Source organism: Gadus chalcogrammus, chromosome 19 (genome assembly GCF_026213295.1).
Source record: "Gadus chalcogrammus isolate NIFS_2021 chromosome 19, NIFS_Gcha_1.0, whole genome shotgun sequence".
NCBI classification, from domain to species: domain Eukaryota; kingdom Metazoa; phylum Chordata; class Actinopteri; order Gadiformes; family Gadidae; genus Gadus; species Gadus chalcogrammus.
In genome coordinates, this window is record NC_079430.1 from 10,338,437 (window position 1) to 10,357,591 (window position 19,155).

The window sequence follows — 19,155 nt, forward strand, 5'->3', positions numbered from 1 at the left end:
CGTATGAAATATGAAAATAAAAATGCTCAGAAAATGTGTATTATTGATTTTAATCACGAGGGGTTATTCTAAATATATGGAAAATATTTGTCTGCGAAGCTTGTTTTGGTTGCCTCCTAAGTTTTCCAGTTTCCCTGTTTCCGAGGGCCAGTAGATTTCCCGAACGCATCCCGAGCTGTCGAAACGTTGTATCGTAGCGCGCCTGCGCACGGAGAAAGTGATAGGCCTCTTTAATATAACTCACTTAGGACGCCGGTTGGCCGAGGCCCTGTTGTTTTTCATTACAAGGGAGGGGCTCCGGTGGACTGTGGCTACACTGGACGATAAATCACACGAACCCTTTATTGTGTCGCATGTTTGGTGACGTCCAATTATCGACTTGTTCTGAAGTCTCTGGGGCCGAGGCCTAGAGACTTTTCCTAGCTAACGTTATTAACATTTCCAGTCACTGCCAGTATTTTGATGCGGGTTCTGACTGGGTGTGGACTAATGAAGCGCTTTTTTGTGTGAGGAAAGGCGTCAATAGTTGGAAACGTCCGCCAGCTAGTAAAAGCATTAAAACTCCTAGCGAGGAAGTGAGGAGCGAAAAAAATGACATCTCGAAGGTAAGGGGACCAGAAAACAGTGTTATGGGGACTAGCGTCTGTTGGGCTCGTAAACAACACTGGTCGGTGGCAAACCTTCTGGTACATTGATCGTGCATCGTGTTCCTCTTCCTACAGAAGCGTACCAAGCATTCAATAAGGATGTGAACCGGTAACTTAGTACATAGGTTTAATGAAGGCTATATAACTGTCGACCGAAGACCACTTGGTAGTACACACTTAAACAATCACACACAACACGCATGCAAAGTAGTTATTCGGTGCTTCTAGCCCTAAAGCACAGCAGGACTGCTCTATTGTGGTGGTAGTCTCCATGCTACGGTATTGTCTGCTGATGATTCCACATCCATACATTTAATGTCAGTGTTTTCATTTTCAAGCCAGGGGATACGGACATGACGTAGAGCTAGGTATCAGGCGTTGAGGTTGAACTTAAATATGTAATCGATATGGACGATAGTGCCTGCATGTGTAACGTTATATATATATATTTATATATATGCAACCGAGACATTTAACTTGTTATCGTATGGTTAGGTGGTTCCACCCGAACATCACCGGCGTGGAGGCTGAGAATCTGCTGTTGACTCGCGGAGTGGATGGGAGCTTCTTGGCCAGACCGAGTAAAAGTAACCCAGGCGACTTTACTCTCTCAGTACGGTAAGCAGTATTACCCGGGAAGTTTGGATCATCCTTCTCCCACTTCCTAATAAGGGTATACAACAAATATGTTGGGCAACACACACTCAATGTCATCGTGGGCCTCCAATGTTAAAATATGTCCTACAGCCCATTCAAATAGAAATAAGCTCTGACCAAGATGCTTTTCTGTTGGTTTATTAGCTGATTTGACCCTGAGTCACGGTCCTTTTTTAAAAATCAAGAAATGAATACTCGCAAAAAATTGAAGCCCACTTGTTTCTGAGAATTGTTACTCCCTGTGGCTAGAGACTTTCATGAAGCATTATGAATTACACGTTTTCAGTTATGCGCCTGGCAGTCCCATTAGACATTATGCCAACATGGCCAACTTTATTTTATGATCGCTTCAACCTGTTCTATCAGCTGCCCCTCAATTAGATTCAGCTTGTTTATTTAAGTAACAGCATTGTTCACCTGCAATAATTGCAGGTGAACTTATTTACTTGATATGTTTAGTGGTTAATCTTTCCCCTATAGAGCATCATTTAAAATCCCAAACTAACATTCATTCCTTATCATGGGCCATTGGTTCATCCATCGATTTTATATATCTCATTTTACTCCTGTCAACCCCCACCTAAATAGTATGATTTTGATTTTGTTTGCTTTCTATTCCATATTTTTGAAAGGAACCAGACAGGTCAAAAGTTACTTTTAGCAAGGTTGAATTGTTTAGGCGCTCACCGAAGTCTACCCCTCATTGAGACAATGCTATGTTTTATGGAAAATCATAAAGTCAGTCAATCATAAAGTTAGTCATTACAAGTGCTAAGTCGTGTGCTAGGAGCTTGACATGCTTCCACCTTTTTGTTAAAAATGTTAGTTATAGAGCTCAACCCCTAAGTACTACAAATGACTGTTTGTTTGGATTTGATCTATTCGGTCATTGATGTTTGACATTAAATAGGGGTCAGACATTATAGTCCTCTGTGTGTGGTATCAAATGTAAAACAAAAAAAACATATTTTAAGCGTACGGTTTCTTGACTTGAAGTCCGTCATTTAACTTTGTTTTCCCAGTTCTGTAGCCCCCCACACAGCATGGTAATATCAACAGTTTTCACAAATACAGTTGATGAAACATGGCTGACCAAACATGACAGATATGTGCCGTTTTAGATTCAACCCCCGAGTTAGTAACTTCCTCCCACGCTTAAGGATCCTGTTTTTATTTTTAAACCTTGCATCATTTACATTGAAGATTACATTTTAGCTGGCACTTCAAGGCCCTGTTATTTTTTAATCCAACGTCTATATTCATCACCAAGCAACCTCGACCACCATACCCCCAAATAAAAGTAACTTAAATGTCAGGTTCAAATTTATAATTACATCCTTCATAATGTTAAATGTTGGGAGAGACAAGAGATTCTGCTTAGGCACTCTTTTTACAGTAGGTCTTTTATAGAAGGGGGAAAAAAGGCATTCATTGACTTGATATTCACTTTATTATGAAGAGCTGCTTGTTAGCCCGCTGTGGAACAATGGATCTCTTAATGCTGTGCAGGAGAAATGGCGCCGTGACCCACATTAAGATCCAGAACACTGGGGACTACTACGATCTCTATGGCGGGGAGAAGTTCGCAACGTTGGCGGAGCTGGTGCAGTATTACATGGAGCACCACGGGCAGCTCAAGGAGAAGAACGGAGACGTCATCGAGCTCAAGTACCCACTCAACTGTGCCGACCCCACCTCAGAAAGGTGAGTGGGAATGGTATGCGTGTGTGGGTGAGCGCGCGTCTGTGCATGAGAGGGAGACATGGAGCATAGGCTGCGCCAGGCCACCTGACTTGTTTCATTGATTTGAATGGCTGTTGATTCTTGACTTTTCGGTTTTGGGGAGATTAAATATACAGCAGAGTCTGAGCAACATGTCGGAAGTTCTTCATGCAACGAAAATATGCAATCTTTATCAAAACTTTGCCCGAGTTACTGTACTAATGAAAATTCACGCGTTTCTTATCAAACTTTGAACTTTCTTTGGTTCATTGATTTATTTAAATCTGAATTATAGCCTTGTTTCCACAAGAAAATTTCTGCATTCTACAACCATTTAGAATTTCAACTGTTTTATCAAGAGTCGATACTCATACGATCACACAAAAGGTAAAACGTGCTCACAGCCGTCCAAACTCAGGGTGGGTTTACAAGAGAATCAAAGCCAAATAGTCACAAACCATCTGTGTCCTTGTTTCAATGTTATGGTTATTTGGACTTAAAAAGTGTGATTTGAAAGTAAAATGTAATTCATTATTTCTGTCCTTTTTAAATCTATGATTATATCCAAAGCGACAGGAATTATTTTAGATACTTCTCATTCAGGAGCAGGGTGGGGTAAGGCTTCTCTCGAAAGGTAAACTGCGGGCGTTGGAACTGGAGAATCTTTTGTCAGTCTAGAACCCTAACCACTAGACTCTCTAGCCCCTTGTCATTTGATTAATCTTCAAACAATGTTCCTGTGTGTGTGTGTGTGCGTGTGCGGTCAGATGGTTCCACGGTCACCTGTCGGGCCGGGAGGCCGAGAAGCTGCTGACGGAGAAGGGTAAGAACGGCAGCTTCCTGGTGAGGGAGAGCCAGAGTCACCCGGGAGACTTTGTCCTGTCTGTGCGCACCGGGGACGACAAGACGGACAGCGCTGACAACAAACCCAAAGTCACCCACGTCATGATCCGCTGTCAGGTAAGCCCCTCTGTGTTTTAAGCCAGTGGTCTTCTAGCAGTGGGTCCTGCCCCATACAGAGCTCCAAGTGGAACGTGCACAATAAATACTGTACTAAAATATATAAACAGTATACATGCATAGTACCCGCTGTGTTTTTTCAGTTGAGCGTTGTTTTTTTTAAAGGGGAAATAGCGTGTCTAAGAAAAATATACATTGAGAACTGTTCATTATTTCACTTTTTGGACATGGGAAGGAAATCTGTATTGCTTATTTTACTGCACAGAATATCGGGTGGGTGCTGGGCCAGTAGCTCCACAAGTGGGTCATGGCATGGATAAGTTATTGTTTTCAAGTCTCCAGAAAGGTTAATTTCCTAGTTTTGAACGTTGATAGAATATTGCATGGGTTTTAGTCTCCTACAATGTTAAAGAGGGAATCCCAGTATTTTGTATTGAAGTGACTGCAAGGCCATGGTTAGAATTGCGTCTGACTTCAGTTTCATTAACTTAGAAGTGAGATGACACTTCTTCACTTCCTCCAGGAGGAAATTAAAATAAGAAATGGAGAAGAAGAAGAAAGATGTTGACCAATAAACCGTATCAGGGTCAAGTCCGCCCTGGAGTCTAGTTCGCTATAACACTGTAGCAAAGCATCAGCATAAGCATGGGAAGACATTATATGTTTTGACAGCGATATATGTAAAGACCCATGTGTTTGTGTGTGGTGTCTCTACAGCAAGACATGTATGACGTAGGCGGTGGGGAGAAGTTTGACTCACTCACAGACCTTGTGGAGCACTACAAGAAGAACCCCATGGTGGAGACACTGGGAACCGTGCTCCAGCTCAAACAGGTACCACCACCAGACTACCCATGGGTGGCCATCTCGGCGCGCCTGCCCTTGTTTAGAACTGAGCCGGGAGTGGCCTGAAATCTAAATGGTCTCATACAGATATTCTCACAGTGGATTTCACTCCCTAAGAGCTGATGGATGACTGTGCCATCTTTTCCCCCCAAATTACACTCAAATAATGGCTCTTAATTCTAACCTGCAGCACTTTTGATCTCATAAATAATTCACAGTAGCTCTGGCTAAAAGCCGGCTGCATTATGATGTACTGATGACGTCGCTGTGCTCCCCAGCCGCTCAACACGACCCGCATCAACGCTGCAGAGATCGAGAGCCGCGTGAGGGAGCTGAGCAAACTGGCCGAGGCCACGGACAAGGTCAAACAGGGCTTCTGGGAGGAGTTCGAGGTAAGGGCCCCGCACAAGGATGGGGTGCCGGATTGGTTATACCTTTCTCTCATTCAATGAATGAATGAGTTTGTGAACGACTGACTTGGTTACTTCAATTAATGATCTCTCCCTCATGTCATGATGCCCACTGTACCCACTTTCTCTCCACTTAGACGCTGCAACAGCAAGAGTGCAAGTTACTGTACAGTCGCAAGGAGGGCCAGCGGGCAGAGAACAAGAATAAGAACCGCTACAAAAACATCCTTCCCTGTAAGGAACTCCATCCTGTTCTCCTAACTCACCTGAGATCCTGTTGATCCTTAATCTGAACGAGTTCACCTTGAAGCTAAATGACATATGAATTCACGTGAATTCTGTGCAATCTTAACACGAATTTGGCTAAACTTTCTGTAGTATCTTCATCTGTATATGTATTCACCTCTACTCTCTGTGGTATCTTAATTTGAATATGAATTCACCTGACCTGTCATCTTAATGATGACAGGTTATGAATCACCTGAACTCTTAGTGTTATCTCAACCTTAACACGGATTCACCTGACGTGCCTGTATGATCCCAGTATGTTGACAGGAGTTGTGTGTTGGTCTCCCCTCTCCTCTGCAGTCGACCACACGCGCGTGGTGCTCAACGACGGCGATGACACTGAGGCGGGCTCCGACTACATCAACGCTAATCTCATCATGGTGGTGACTGACATCATGGTAACTCTACTCTACCCTCCACACACAAACACACTGACGCATGCACATACAGTACATGCATATACACACACAAAATAACCCCCTGGTTTATTATTCTGTACATTAAACAATTCTTGCATTGGTAAATGTCAGGTTCAGATTCGATGAGATTCTTAAGTGTTGAAAGTATACAAACTTGAAGTTGATGTATAGAATTATCGAAATAATTTTCTTAAGTCTTAACTGGGGGTCATGACAGTGAAGTATATGAACATTTTAAGTATCAAACTAGTCGCATATCTTCTCACAGGATTAATACAATACAGTCCAAAGACGATAAATGATGACATAGAATTATTGACCTGCCCTAATTCGTCGTGTGTGTGTGTACAGCCCGAGCTGGAGTCCAAGTCGAACAGCACCAAGCTGAAGAAGAGCTACATCGCCACGCAGGGCTGCCTGCAGAACACCATCAGCGACTTCTGGAGGATGGTGTTCCAGGAGAACTCTAGGGTCATCGTCATGACGACCAAGGAGGTGGAGAGGGGAAAGGTGAGCCCAGGCCAAAGACTACAATGTTCGTTATGTTATCTAACTATTGTGTGGAAGAAAGCATTTCAGCAATATTTTTGAGTGCCCCACATTTTTTCTTTAAATATATATTTAGTTTTACACATCAGTTTAGTGAAAATATCATTCTTTATTTTGTTATTTGTGTAGCAGTGCGCTTTTTTAATAATCAACTTAAACACAAATGATTTCAAAGATAGACAATTATGCAATGAGTGGCATGAAGGATCTGTATGATTTGCATACAAGGTATTTCCAACGATCCTTTGCCAGTAAAATATGAATGAACACGCAAACAATTGGAATAAGATTCTAGGAAAGAAATCGAAAGCATGTTTTTTGCAACTTAATGTGTGAGGTACTACCAGTAAAAAGTGTCTATTCCTCTCCCAGAGTTAATGTGTAAAGTTCTACTAGTAAAACTTATATTCATCTTCCAGAGTAAATGTGTGAAGTACTAGCAGTGAAACGTTTACATTATATATTCATCTTTTAGAGTAAATGTGTGAAGTACTAGCAGTGAAACGTTTATATATATTTATCTTCTAGAGTAAATGTGTCAAGTACTAGCAGTGAAACGCTTATATATATATTCATCTTCCAGAGTAAATGTGTGAAGTACGAGCAGTGAAACGTTTATATATATATTCATCTTCTAGAGTAAATGTGTGAAGTTGTACCAGTAAAACGTATATATTCTTCTTCTAAAGTAAACGGGGCAGTACTACAAGTAAAACTTATACGTATTCATCTTCTAGAATAAATGTGTGCAGTACTACCAGTAAAACTTATATATATGTATTCATCTTCCAGAGTAAGTGTGTGAAATACTGGCCGGACGTGTCGGCCCTGAAGGAGTACGGAGCCATGCGGGTCCGAAACGTCAAGGAGACGGCCGCCCACGACTACACGCTCAGAGAACTCAAACTATCCAAGGTTGGACAGGTAAGAGGCTCATCACCCTCTTGTAATGTGAGCTTGTCGTTACAAGTTCATCACATTACCTGCTCCAGCGCTGGAGACCAGCAGTTCCACACGCGACCACAGGAGGTCATGTGCCACCATGTTAGGAGGGACGGTAAATGGGGTGCATTGATATAGCCCTTATCTAACATGTGGCCAATTAGAGTCCTTTACGATTACCCAGTCATCCATTCAAACCCACAACCGTCTACTGATGCACTGTATACTGATGATTGCATGGTGGTGTCCATGCAAGGAAACATCCAGCTGGTCGAGAGCGCTTAGGGGGAGGTGTCTTCATCAGGGACACCTCAACACTTTGCTAAGAAGAGCCCTGGACAGATCCAGTACCCCTTCCAGTTGCGAAACCGGTCACTCTATCACTGCTGCTTGTTTTCTTAAGGATAGCGCAGTGTTCTTAAGGATAGCGCAGTGTTCTTAAGGATAGCGCTGTGTTCTTAAGGATAGCGCAGTTTTCTTAAGGATAGCGCAGTGTTCTTAAGGATTGCGCAGTGTTCTTAAGGATAGCGCAGTGTTCTTAAGGATAGCGCAGTGTTCTTAAGGATAGCGCAGTGTTCTTAAGGATAGCGCAGTGTTCTTAAAGATAGCGCAGTGTTCTTAAGGATAGCGCAGTGTTCTTAAGGATAGCGCAGTGTTCTTAAGGATAGCGCAGTGTTCTTAAGGATAGCGCAGTGTTCTTAAGGATAGCGCAGTGTTCTTAAGGATAGCGCAGTGTTCTTAAGGATAGCGCAGTGTTCTTAAGGATAGCGCAGTGTTCTTAAGGATAGCGCTGTGTTCTTAAGGATAGCGCAGTGTTCTTAAGGATAGCGCAGTGTTCTTAAGGATAGCGCAGTGTTCTTAAGGATAGCGCAGTGTTCTTAAGGATAGCGCAGTGTTCTTAAGGATACCGCCGTGTTCTTAAGGATAGCGCCGTGTTCTTAAGGATAGCGCAGTGGTCTTAAGGATAGCGCAGTGGTCTTAAGGATAGCACAGTGTTCTTAAGGATAGCGCTGTGGTCTTAAGGATAGCGCCGTGTTCTTAAAGGTGACATATTATACCTCCAGGTGTGAGTGAGTAGCCGTTACAAGCTGTTTTGACATCGCAAGTGGGCGTGTCCACCTAGATGTATGACGGCTAGATGAGCAACGTTTGCTACAGTCCACTGGGTAGGCTGGTAGACTGATCTATCCAGCACACATCTAGGTGGACACGCCCACTTGTGAAGTCAGAAGAGGCAGATTTTCAAAACGGCTTGTACCGGCTAATCACTCACACTTGGTGGTATAATATGTCACCTTTTAAGAAAACCACACTATTATTATTACAATTGAGTAAAACTATTTAAATATATGTTTTATTAATTTCAATGCATTACTTACCTCAAAGCTTTGAGGACTGTGTACCAATGCGCTGAAGTAGAGCTCACACTGTAACTCGGGGCTTCTACCTGACTGTAACAGGGGAACACGGAGCGGACCGTTTGGCAGTACCACTTCCGGGCCTGGCCCGACCACGGCGTGCCCACCGACCCCGGAGGTGTGCTGGACTTCCTGGAGGAGGTCAACCTGAAACAGGAGAGCATCCTGGAGGCTGGCCCCATAGCGGTGCACTGCAGGTATACAGACACCCAGAGCCTAAAGTATACCGTTACACTCCCTCCCCATACAGCAGGGCTGCGCTACCTGAGCCCGGGGACACCTGGGTGTGGGAGATTGGTGACTTCTAGGCTATTCAATGTTTTTTTTGCATTGAACTTTGGGGTGACGATGTATACGATTTACTTTTATATATATATATGTATGTATATATTTCAAAAGTAAATTGATCTAGAATAGATATCTGCAGTACATACTGATGGCTACACACAACGAAAATCCCATGCATACAATTTCACCCTATACCTGATATATTGTCTTCAGACATTTTTACTCAATTTACACCATCCTGGTGTATAATCTGTTTCCTTGCAGTGGCTGTAGTTACTCCAGAGGGCGTCCTTGACCTGTGTAGAGGAGTATCAAATGACAGACATTAGCAGAGCTTATGTCTTCAGCTGCAAAATAAACCAAACGAAAAGCTGCAAAATAAACCAAACGAAAGAAGAGGGCTAAAAACAGCATTCATATTGGCAGATTTCAGAGGACGGTTGAGCAGCAGGGTTGTGCCAGGACCCTAGCGCGTTGACTTTGGCCGCTGGTTGTTATTGAGTGAAAGCTGGCACCCACAGTGAGTTGTAGGGGCGAGGTTAAGCGGCCTTAATGTTATTATTTTGAGACTGCCAAGTAAATGGTATCAACCAAGAGGGTCGCAGGTCGTACACATTGTCACCTTTTAATGTTTTGGAATAGAGGTGGTCCCCTGGAGTATATAAACCACTGCCTGGTTCTGGATTCAAGATTAGATCAAAAATACTTTATTATGATTATTGAGGCACGTTTGATATGATGGAATATAAGTTGTGTGAGTTCCCATTTCTTTAGACCGAGGAACGTGGTCACGGGCCGTAGGCGGTTGATGTATTGATCGCCCGTGATGTAATGATTTCTCATTTTCTTCCTCTCTAGTGCTGGGATTGGACGAACAGGCACCTTCATCGTGATCGACATCCTGATAGATGTGATAAGAGAAAAAGGTACGGATATGTCTACTACATTGTTTTGTTTTTTTCAGCATGTAGAACTGCTTTTACAATGCAAACCATTTTACTAGGTAACCACCATTTAAGAAAATGTCATAATGTATTGGTTAACACTATAGTTCAGGCTACCCAGCTAATTTTACCCTTCAGCCTTATTTCTCCCACAAAAAAAACCCTAGTTCCTGTACCAACTGTAAGATGGGGACACTTTCAAAGGTTATAATCAATTTTTTTTCAATCAAATGTTTTTCTATTGGATCAAGTGAGAATGTTTGACATTTGCTCCTATGGAACTCGATGTGTCAGTTTCTTCTAAAACCTTGTCCGTCATGTGCAGATTATCAATTTTCTTTTAACTCTGAGGCTGAATTTCCCCTGCTAAGTAGATACTTTACTTATCCTTTAAGTGGAAGAGAATCACAGTGGACCTCATTTACCCAGCAAAGTTAGAAAAGCTGGACTTTGGATAGAGATGATCCCTGGGTAAGGCTCAGGGAGACCGTGGGGATGTTAAGCGTTGACACCCAATGCTTTGTGTCCTGAAGGGGTGGACTGTGACATCGACGTGCCCAAGACCATCCAGATGGTGCGCTCCCAGCGCTCTGGGATGGTGCAGACCGAGGCCCAGTACCGCTTCATCTACATGGCCGTGCAGCACTACATCGAGACCCTGCAGAGACGCATCGAGGAGGAGCAGGTGGGATCCTGGCATTAATGACTTCAAAAGGGTGGACCGCTGTTAGCGGTCCACCTTTTCATTGAATATGGTCATTGTCCTGCTAACGTGCTGCACTTCTGATTATCGTAGGAAGGGTTACTCCATTTAATGTGGTATTTGTTATAAAATATAATTTAAGTTAGTTGTCTTTAAAGTATTTTATTTTGGCAGCTTTTCAATGCAACGGTCATAATGATTAACACATTTTTAAAATTAGTGGGCTGAATTTATTACATTTCTATTTGGAAGAAATGCCCTTTATAAAGACCTCTAACTCTTGACCCGAGGGGCACGGTGTCTACTCTCCACATCGCCACCGTGGTTTCCTCACACCGTCCTCCCTTGTTGCCGTCTTTGCAGAAGAGCAAGATCAAGGGGCGCGAGTACACCAACATCAAGTACTCTATGCTGGACCTGACCGGAGAGCAGAGCCCCCTGCCGCCCTGCACGCCAATCCCAACGCCCATCTGCACAGAGTGAGTCCTGCCCGCCAACGGTGTGTGTGTGTGTGTGTGTGTGTGTGTGTGTGTGTGTGTGTGTGTGTGTGTGTGTGTGTGTGTGTGTGTGTGTGTGTGTGTGTGTGTGTGTGTGTGTGTGTGTGTGTGTGTGTGTGTGTGTGTGTGTCCCACCCAATGCAAAGCTTTCAAGGAATCTTCGTTGTGGCGTACAACTAACGTGGGTCTGCGTTTGCGTGTGCAGAATGAGGGAGGACAGCTCCAGGGTGTATGAGAACGTGGGTCTGATGCAGCAGCAGAAGAGCTTCAGATGAGGGGCCGCAGGGAACCCGGCGAGCCACCATTTCCAGGTAAACACACCGCAACGACGACATCCAATCGAAACCCACCACCTCTGACGGAGCTCTGGCCAATCACAGCCCTGGATTGTCTTTTTCCCCTCGTCCTCCAGGAACCTGACACCTGAACGATTTTTGCCAGCCACACCTTGACGCCTGAGACTTGAAACCGTGTTGCGGACATGGAACAATAGAAAACAATGGAAAACAACATGACATCGACGAGAGAGAGGGGAGGGGGAGAGAGGGCAAGAGGGAGGGAGGGAGGGAGGGAGAGGTAGACCTAACACCAGAGCCTCTCTGACCCTCTACCCCCTGCTCTAGGTGTATTCTAAACCACTGTGATTGTCAGAGGAGCCTCCTTGGAAGGGGGGCGGCCGCGCTAAAAACCCAACCTTAACCACGGTGTGGGGGTCGCCTTCTAAACCCACCCCCACCCCCGCAACAAGGGCTGCATCTAGCGAACGATCGACCACCGCGGGAATGTCCACCAAGCCCCCCCCCCCCCCCGACCACCCACACCCCCTGACTAACATTTTGCCCTTTTTTTTTGTTGTTTTTCTGTGTACTTACTCTTGTCTGTTTATTATGGTGTTTTTATAATTAACCAAAGGAAATGTACGCCAATTTAGATTTTAGTTGAAAAGAAAGGAGGTTTGTCGAGAGGTAAAGACGTAGGCTCGTGCCGAATCCACCGATGATTTCGTTCAACATCTCCTCGCAGATATCTTTTCCGCCCGGTTGGCCTTCTCAGCGGTGACGCGGCATGGCCGTCGATAGTTTTTTCGCTGAGGAGGAAGAAGCATAATAGTCCCCCCGACACCACTGGGGAATGTAGTTTTACCTGTATTTTATAGACCAATGTAAACGATTGAAGCATCACTGACCGGCCACGTTGTGTGTTTCTATAGTAACAGTTGTATCATATGCTAACCTCACTCGCCCTCCTACACATGAGGATGTATGTCTCTCAAGAACTGCCTTGGAACGAAAGCTGATCCATTCAGGCTTTTGGCCAGTCTTAAGACTTTTACCTATTTTTTTTTTCCGGTTGCACCGCCCCCCAGAGTGAGGTCGTCTTTGTTCCGATGGAACCGTCCGTCTGTCACCATTCCCTTCAGCTCAAGCCGAGTGTCCTTAACGCTATGTTCTGTTGCTGCTTCTGCGCAGCATCACCGCCACTACTTCAAGCCTTGTTACGCCATCATGGATATATGAAACAATAATGTTAGGGATAGAAGGAATGTATAATCTTCATAATATTCATGCATCCCCCCTGTGCCCCCGTATCCTCCCCCTAACACTCCTGCACTTCTAGTCGTTCATTTCTTGACACTTAAAAATGGGTTTTCAGTCGAGGTGTGATTCTCCGTCGGTGTGTTACTCACTAGAGCTTGCGGGCAACGCCATGGGCACACCGCTGCCAAAAGATGAGTTGGGTTATTGGTTTTCATTTTTAAATCGTATTACATTGTTTTCTTTCCGCTCTTCACCGAGTGAAGGAGGCCCGTTTCGCTGCCTGTTCGGAGCGTACCTCCACATGTATTTCACTTCCACGGTCGCTGTCTGACGTTGTCGCGGTGACATTTACCAAGAGTTTTTTTTGTCATTTTGTCGCCGTGGTGATGGGACTTTAAAGGGCCCCACTCAAACAAACAACCCCACCCCAATGTTTACACACACACACACACACACACACACACACACACACACACACACACACACACACACACACACACACACACACACACACACACACACACACACACACACACACACACACACACACTGCATTAAACATTCGAGATGGCGGTTTTATATGCCATTGGTGCCCCATCGGTTACTAGTAGTATTTTTATTTTTACTTATGAAATGTCGTCACACTAAAAGCATTAAACTGTTTTTTGATAGAGAACCGAGTACTTTACCAGTGAGCTGCAGTATTCCTGGGAACGATGAATCCAGGGCTGATACTATATGTGCATTATTATTATTATGGTTGTTGTTGTTCTAACTGATGAAGACTCGCCGACCCACTTGTCGGCTGTACATTGTCATTTTTTTTTTTCTGCTCATTTGCTCCATTCGTGTTTTTGTGATGTTATTTGCGCCTTGGGTGGGGGGGGAAGTCAGTCTTTCTGACGATATTTTGAGTCTGTGCGACATCTCCCCTGGAAAGAAACGTCTCAAGGGAATATTCTGGAGCGGGGAGAGGATGTACGGACTCCTGGCCGACCCGCCTTAAGGGGCCGTTCTCAACACTCACTCATCCAGGGTTCAGAGGCCTTTCCACCCCCCCTCCCCAACCCCGGAGGCTTACTCCTCCCACGGGGAGGCGGGTGTGGGTCCACCCCCTCCAAGGAGCCAGCCGGATCTCCACCTTAAATCAGTGTTTCTTCACGGCTGGCCGCTTCCCTCCAGCACAACACCACCCTAACGCTCGTCTCAAAGGGACTCCTTGAAGCCTGAATCCATTTCTGTACGACACAACGTATTCTCTTTAGTTCCTTCTCGTCTTAAATCATACGCATTGAGTTGACTGAGCTTCTACGTGCTACTGTCCCGTCTGCAGGTTTTTCAGTTCTTCCTCTTCATTTGTCGTATCGTTAGGATGTATGAGTCTGTCTGTCTGTCCGTCCGTTTCGCGTGTCCTTCTGCTGTTTAGTGGCCTTGTCCTTGTGGTGTTTTTTTGTCTCGTCTTTATGTCCGGAGGTGTTGCTCTGTACGGCCATGGCCATCTTTGTGAGACACTCACACTCCTGGATGACTTGGCTTTTCTTTTTTTAATTCACAGAACATTGAAAAAACGCATTCTTTATAATTATTATTAATATTATAAGCAATTACAATGCATAGATGTGCCTTCTATGCATATGCTTATGTGTATGTGATAGCTATTGAAAACAACACAGTGCTCTTTAGATCATTCAAGAACTCGTAACACATTAATGTGAATTTTGTCATCCTGAACATCACCTGAACAAAAAGAAGAGGAGGAACCGTGATTGCAATGCAAACAAACTATATTTTTTAACATGTATATTGTACATGAGTACCTGGTAGAGGACAATGTACTTACCAAGCATATCTACTTGCCAATAAGATATAATGTATGTATATTCCTACAGGACAGGTTTCTCTCTGACAAAGAGAGGCGTCTCCCTTGCAAAACACTTATGAGGTTTATTGTATTGTATGACTTTCAATGCAGTTAACCATGTTAACTTCAATAACAATAAATGGCTAGCTCATGCCTCATTCATTTGTGTGGTGGTTTGTGTGTGCATGCACTAATTCAGTTTTGGACCATTACAAACTAACTGATTTAATTAGGAATAAGCTAAAGGCCAAAACTAAAATGAACACAATGAATCCATGGATGTTGAGTTTGTTTGCTCTGATGATTTGACATGCACAAAGTTATAATAGTTATAGGAATGGAGGCTACAGAAAAATGAAAATATTTGCAAGATATTCTAAATGCATCTGATAATCCCATTTGTGGTGCAGTGTTTCAAAGAAATGTTACCTAAAAGCATCCTATCACCTGACTCAATAAATGTTATTTAGAACTTTGAAACCCATTTAACGTCTTGAACAATGGATCGTGTTGTCTTTTGTCAAGGATAACAAATTTCAAAGCCCTCAAGACTGAGCTGAGCTCTCTATTGGTTTAGCATAATCCAGTTATAACAGAGAACCCCATATAACAAAAACAATGGAACTGACCTGATTCTTGTGGATAATTACATTGTCAAAACAAAAACAAAAAAGCTCCAGCCAGAGGCAAAAAGAAATCTTACGAAATATTTGGATTTTCTGGTAGACTTAACTAGCAAACGTACTGGGTAGCTATTCTCTTCTGTTCACAGTGCTAATAGGACATTCTGTGTTAGGTCAATCTTGTGAGCATTTACAGCTGCGAGGAATATATTTTGAAGACATTCTGCAGTGTGGACAATCTTTGAGAACATTCTGCCGTGTAAAACCATGTGAGGACATCCTGTTTGGACGCTCTGCTGTGAGGACGTACTTCTGGAAGGACAGCCTTATGATGACCACCACATACTCCATAATGCAGATATTTCTTGTTGTCATCATCTGTGTTCTCCTCTGGCTGAAACTCAAGCCCCGGAGGCCCAAGCATTTCCCTCCAGGCCCCGATCCTGTTCCAGTATTTGGGAATATACTCCAGCTGAGCACGACAAACCCACTGAGGGACCTCAACAAGGTATTTGGTGATACTTCGGTACTTCAGATTCTGATTATGCTAGAGCACCTCCCTATATAATAAAATATTGTATTTATTCTTCTGTTGTAATGTACCGGTAATAAAGTACATTAGTATTATATTTCTATATCATAACTGATGTCTCTTCTAGTTTGCCAGGCGTTATGGCGACGTGTACAGTCTGTTCCTTGGCAACAGGCCGGCAGTGTTTCTGCACGGACTGCAGGTCATCAGGCAGGCTCTGGTGACTCAGGGAGCAGACTTCGCCGGCCGGCCCCAGGGCCTGATGATCAACCATGTGACGGAGAATAAAGGTTGGCTCTGGCCTCCTCCGTATTTCCCCAGCGGTCTTCACAGAGGAGATGACTGGTTTATAAATGACATATCCTCAAAATTGTATGCGTCTTCAATGTATGATGATCATTTGGATAGAGAGCGTAAATCATTATTGTAAATAATAAAACATGAAGATAAAAAGGCGATCTGTAAAAGCCCCTAAAGGAGTTTAGTATCTTGGCATGTCTCTGCTCTGAAAGCCCAGTGTTGTTCAGCTGTACTTCCTCCTCCCACCTCTAGGGCTGATCATGGCCAACTATGGGCCAACATGGAAGGAACACAGGCGCTTTGCCCTGGCCTCCATGAAGACCTTCGGTCTGGGTAAAAAGACCATGGAGAACAAGATCTTGGAGGAGACCCATCACATCTGCAGCCACTTAGAAAACCATCTGGGTAAGTAAGCTGTTGTAAGGGCTCTTATTTGACCACCAGGTGTGAGGTGGATTATTCAACGAGCCTTTTCAGCCATTTATGACATCACAAGAGGGAGTGTCCACCCAGATGTAAGATATATTGATCAACCAATCAGGCACCTCCCTGACTCAACCAACGTGTATCTCCCACTTGTGATGTCAGAAATTGATATATTTTGGAAATGGCATGTTATCACGGCCCTTTAATAACCTCAACATCACTTTTTGTGGTCGATTTGATTTTATGTCCTTTTTTCTGCTTAGGGGATCCAGTGGATCCTTCGTTTCTGATCCACAGCGCCTCGTCCAACGTGATCTGCTCTGTCCTGTTTGGAGAGCGTTTTGAGTACAAAGACGAGATGCACAAGCTCATCATCAACAGCTTCAAGGAGAACGCTCAGGTGGCCAATGGGGCCTGGGCAGCAGTAAGTTAGCAGCACCGCGACGGATGGGCTTATCCATGGAGATTATTCCCATGATGCACTGCTTTCTCCTAGGGCTGTACACTGTTCCTCAAAGATCCCCTATTTTACCACCAGGTGTTGTGTCAATGATGAATTCAGTTTTGAAGTTTAATATTCCCCCATTTAAGGCTCCTTGACCTCATTGAGAGCTGATGTATTTCAATCAATCATTGGACAATGTCTCACACATATTTCCATATGTGTGAGACAGGTTCTCCTTAGACTCAGTTGAATATCAATATCAGTGACCTAATCGTGTAAAACACGGTCCAAAGTCCAGTCTTCAGGCCAAGACTGATCTGACGGTAATCTGTCCTGTTTCAACAAGCTAATTCGTCAAACTGACTCTGCTCTCCAATAGATCTACGATGGGTTCCCGGCTTTGCGAGGGCTTCCACTGCCCTTCCAGAAGGTATTCAAGAACTTTGACATCATAAAGAATCATGTCAGGGGCGTCGTGAAGCAGCACAAGTCCTCCCGAGTCCCCGGAGAACAGCGAGATGTCATTGATTGCTATCTGGATGAGATGGAGAAGGTGTGGCCTTCAGCAAGTTTTCTACTCTAACTTGCTCTCCCAAATGGCTTCTTGCTTAGACTTGTGTGCCTAAGATCTCCATGTGAATGCTTGCTCTCACCCCTCGTCCATGGGTGCATTCCGATTGTCCTCCACTAGTTCATACTGCGAAAAATCTCCAGGTGTCCGGCTTGAAAGCTATTGTACCAACTAACTGAGGTTGCTCATCTCCTTGATGCTAAAGTAAATGAACATGAGGAAAGATTCATCGTAAAACACCCCATGTTTGACATTTGTCTTTCACTATTAGAGTACACAAGATGGCTGCCTGTTGGAGGAGGAGCGGTTAGTCATGCTGCTGCTTGACCTTCACTTCGCCGCCACCGACACCACGGCCAACACCATCCTCTCTGGCATCCTCTACCTGGCCACGCACAGGGACATACAGGGTGAGCCTCTGTCTCCACCCCGACCAGCACAACGCTTTAGCCAACAACTAGCTAATGATGCTAACGATGCACAGTATGTACCTTTGACAACATATTTCATGCCTCATTAACCACTTGTGGTCTTTTTTCTCCTCTGTTCAACCCTTTTGTTCAAAATTATCCAATGTTTTTATTTGGCAAGACTAGATGTCCACTAAGGACAAAACCGTGCTCTGAACCGCTACATTCATAACGTCCAACCATTCCAAACCGAGTCCATCGTGGCAGGGTGAAAGGTCACACTGTTCAGCCTTGAGCTCCTCCTTCATCCACATGTTCCTCCCCCCCCCCCCCCCCCCCCCCCAGCCCGCTGTCAGAGGGAGTTGGACGAGGGCCTGGCGGGCCGCGTCGGCATTTCATTTGAAGATCGCCACAGGATGCCGTTTGTGATGGCCACCCTCCACGAGACGGTGCGTGTGGCCAACATCGCCCCAGTGGGGGTGTTCCACGCCACTACCAGGGACACCATGCTGAAGGGCTACCGCATCCCAGAGGTGGGGGACGTGGGACACGTGTTCACGGGTGGTGAGGGTGTTTGACTGCCGACAATGCTTTTGGTGAAAGCATCATCTATTGTTGTAACTCAATGCGCTACAAATAGTTGAGGTAAATAAATACTGTATGCATACATTGGTACACATGAACACATTACCACGAACATGGGTGGTTGAGCTCATTGACCACGCACACACATATTGACACGCTGTCTCTCTTACACACACGTTAGAGTATGTGGCTGATCTACTGCGTTATTAAGTGTGTCCTCTCCTTCACTTTCATTTTTTTTTCCAAAAAGTCATTGCATTCCTACCACTTCACCCGTGTGTTTCTTGGGACCAGGGGACTCTGGTGATTACCAACCTGACTTCTGTGCTGTCTGAGGGCCCCCACTGGGAGAGACCATCAGACTTCTATCCTCCACACTTCTTAGATCAGGACGGAAGCTTCCGGAAGCCTGAGGCCTACCTGGCATTTTCTGCTGGTAAATAACTACTTTCCCCCCTGTGACAAACATTACATCGAGATTGTATAGTGTGTATATATTCTAAAAATAATGAGTCAAATCTTTTCATCCCTTGTGTTTTGGGAATTTACCTTGCCCTTAATCTCGGTCTGTTCT

General features: G+C 44.4%; 2 protein-coding genes across 2 annotated transcripts in view; both read left to right on the plus strand.

Annotated features, from left to right (window-relative positions):
• Positions 1-234: 234 nt before the first annotated feature.
• ptpn11a (protein tyrosine phosphatase non-receptor type 11a) lies at positions 235-11,852 on the plus strand. The gene is made up of 16 exons (XM_056578292.1): positions 235-605; positions 1,143-1,265; positions 2,814-3,008; positions 3,794-3,986; positions 4,704-4,820; positions 5,111-5,224; positions 5,380-5,476; positions 5,831-5,928; positions 6,301-6,459; positions 7,291-7,422; positions 8,901-9,055; positions 10,005-10,072; positions 10,624-10,775; positions 11,157-11,272; positions 11,496-11,601; positions 11,703-11,852. Exons 1-15 carry the CDS (start codon positions 592-594, stop codon positions 11,563-11,565), a joined length of 1,803 nt encoding a protein of 600 aa, XP_056434267.1. The 5' UTR covers positions 235-591; the 3' UTR covers positions 11,566-11,601; positions 11,703-11,852.
• Positions 11,853-15,664: 3,812 nt separating this feature from the next.
• LOC130372832 (cytochrome P450 2J5-like) overlaps positions 15,665-19,155 on the plus strand; it is a 5,060-nt gene continuing 1,569 nt past the window's right edge. Inside the window, exons 1-8 of the mRNA XM_056578991.1 lie at positions 15,665-15,820; positions 15,972-16,134; positions 16,397-16,549; positions 16,834-16,994; positions 17,395-17,568; positions 17,858-17,996; positions 18,342-18,529; positions 18,876-19,017. Coding sequence (XP_056434966.1) covers positions 15,665-15,820; positions 15,972-16,134; positions 16,397-16,549; positions 16,834-16,994; positions 17,395-17,568; positions 17,858-17,996; positions 18,342-18,529; positions 18,876-19,017 — 1,276 coding nt within the window. The remainder of the gene's footprint in view (positions 15,821-15,971; positions 16,135-16,396; positions 16,550-16,833; positions 16,995-17,394; positions 17,569-17,857; positions 17,997-18,341; positions 18,530-18,875; positions 19,018-19,155) is intronic.

Bases quoted from the DNA above. Each gene is read 5' to 3' on its own strand.
- ptpn11a (XM_056578292.1), top strand. The intron at 5,477-5,830 runs GTAAGGAACTCC...TCTCCTCTGCAG, and splicing joins CTACAAAAACATCCTTCCCT to TCGACCACACGCGCGTGGTG. The intron at 10,073-10,623 runs GTACGGATATGT...TGTGTCCTGAAG, and splicing joins AGATGTGATAAGAGAAAAAG to GGGTGGACTGTGACATCGAC.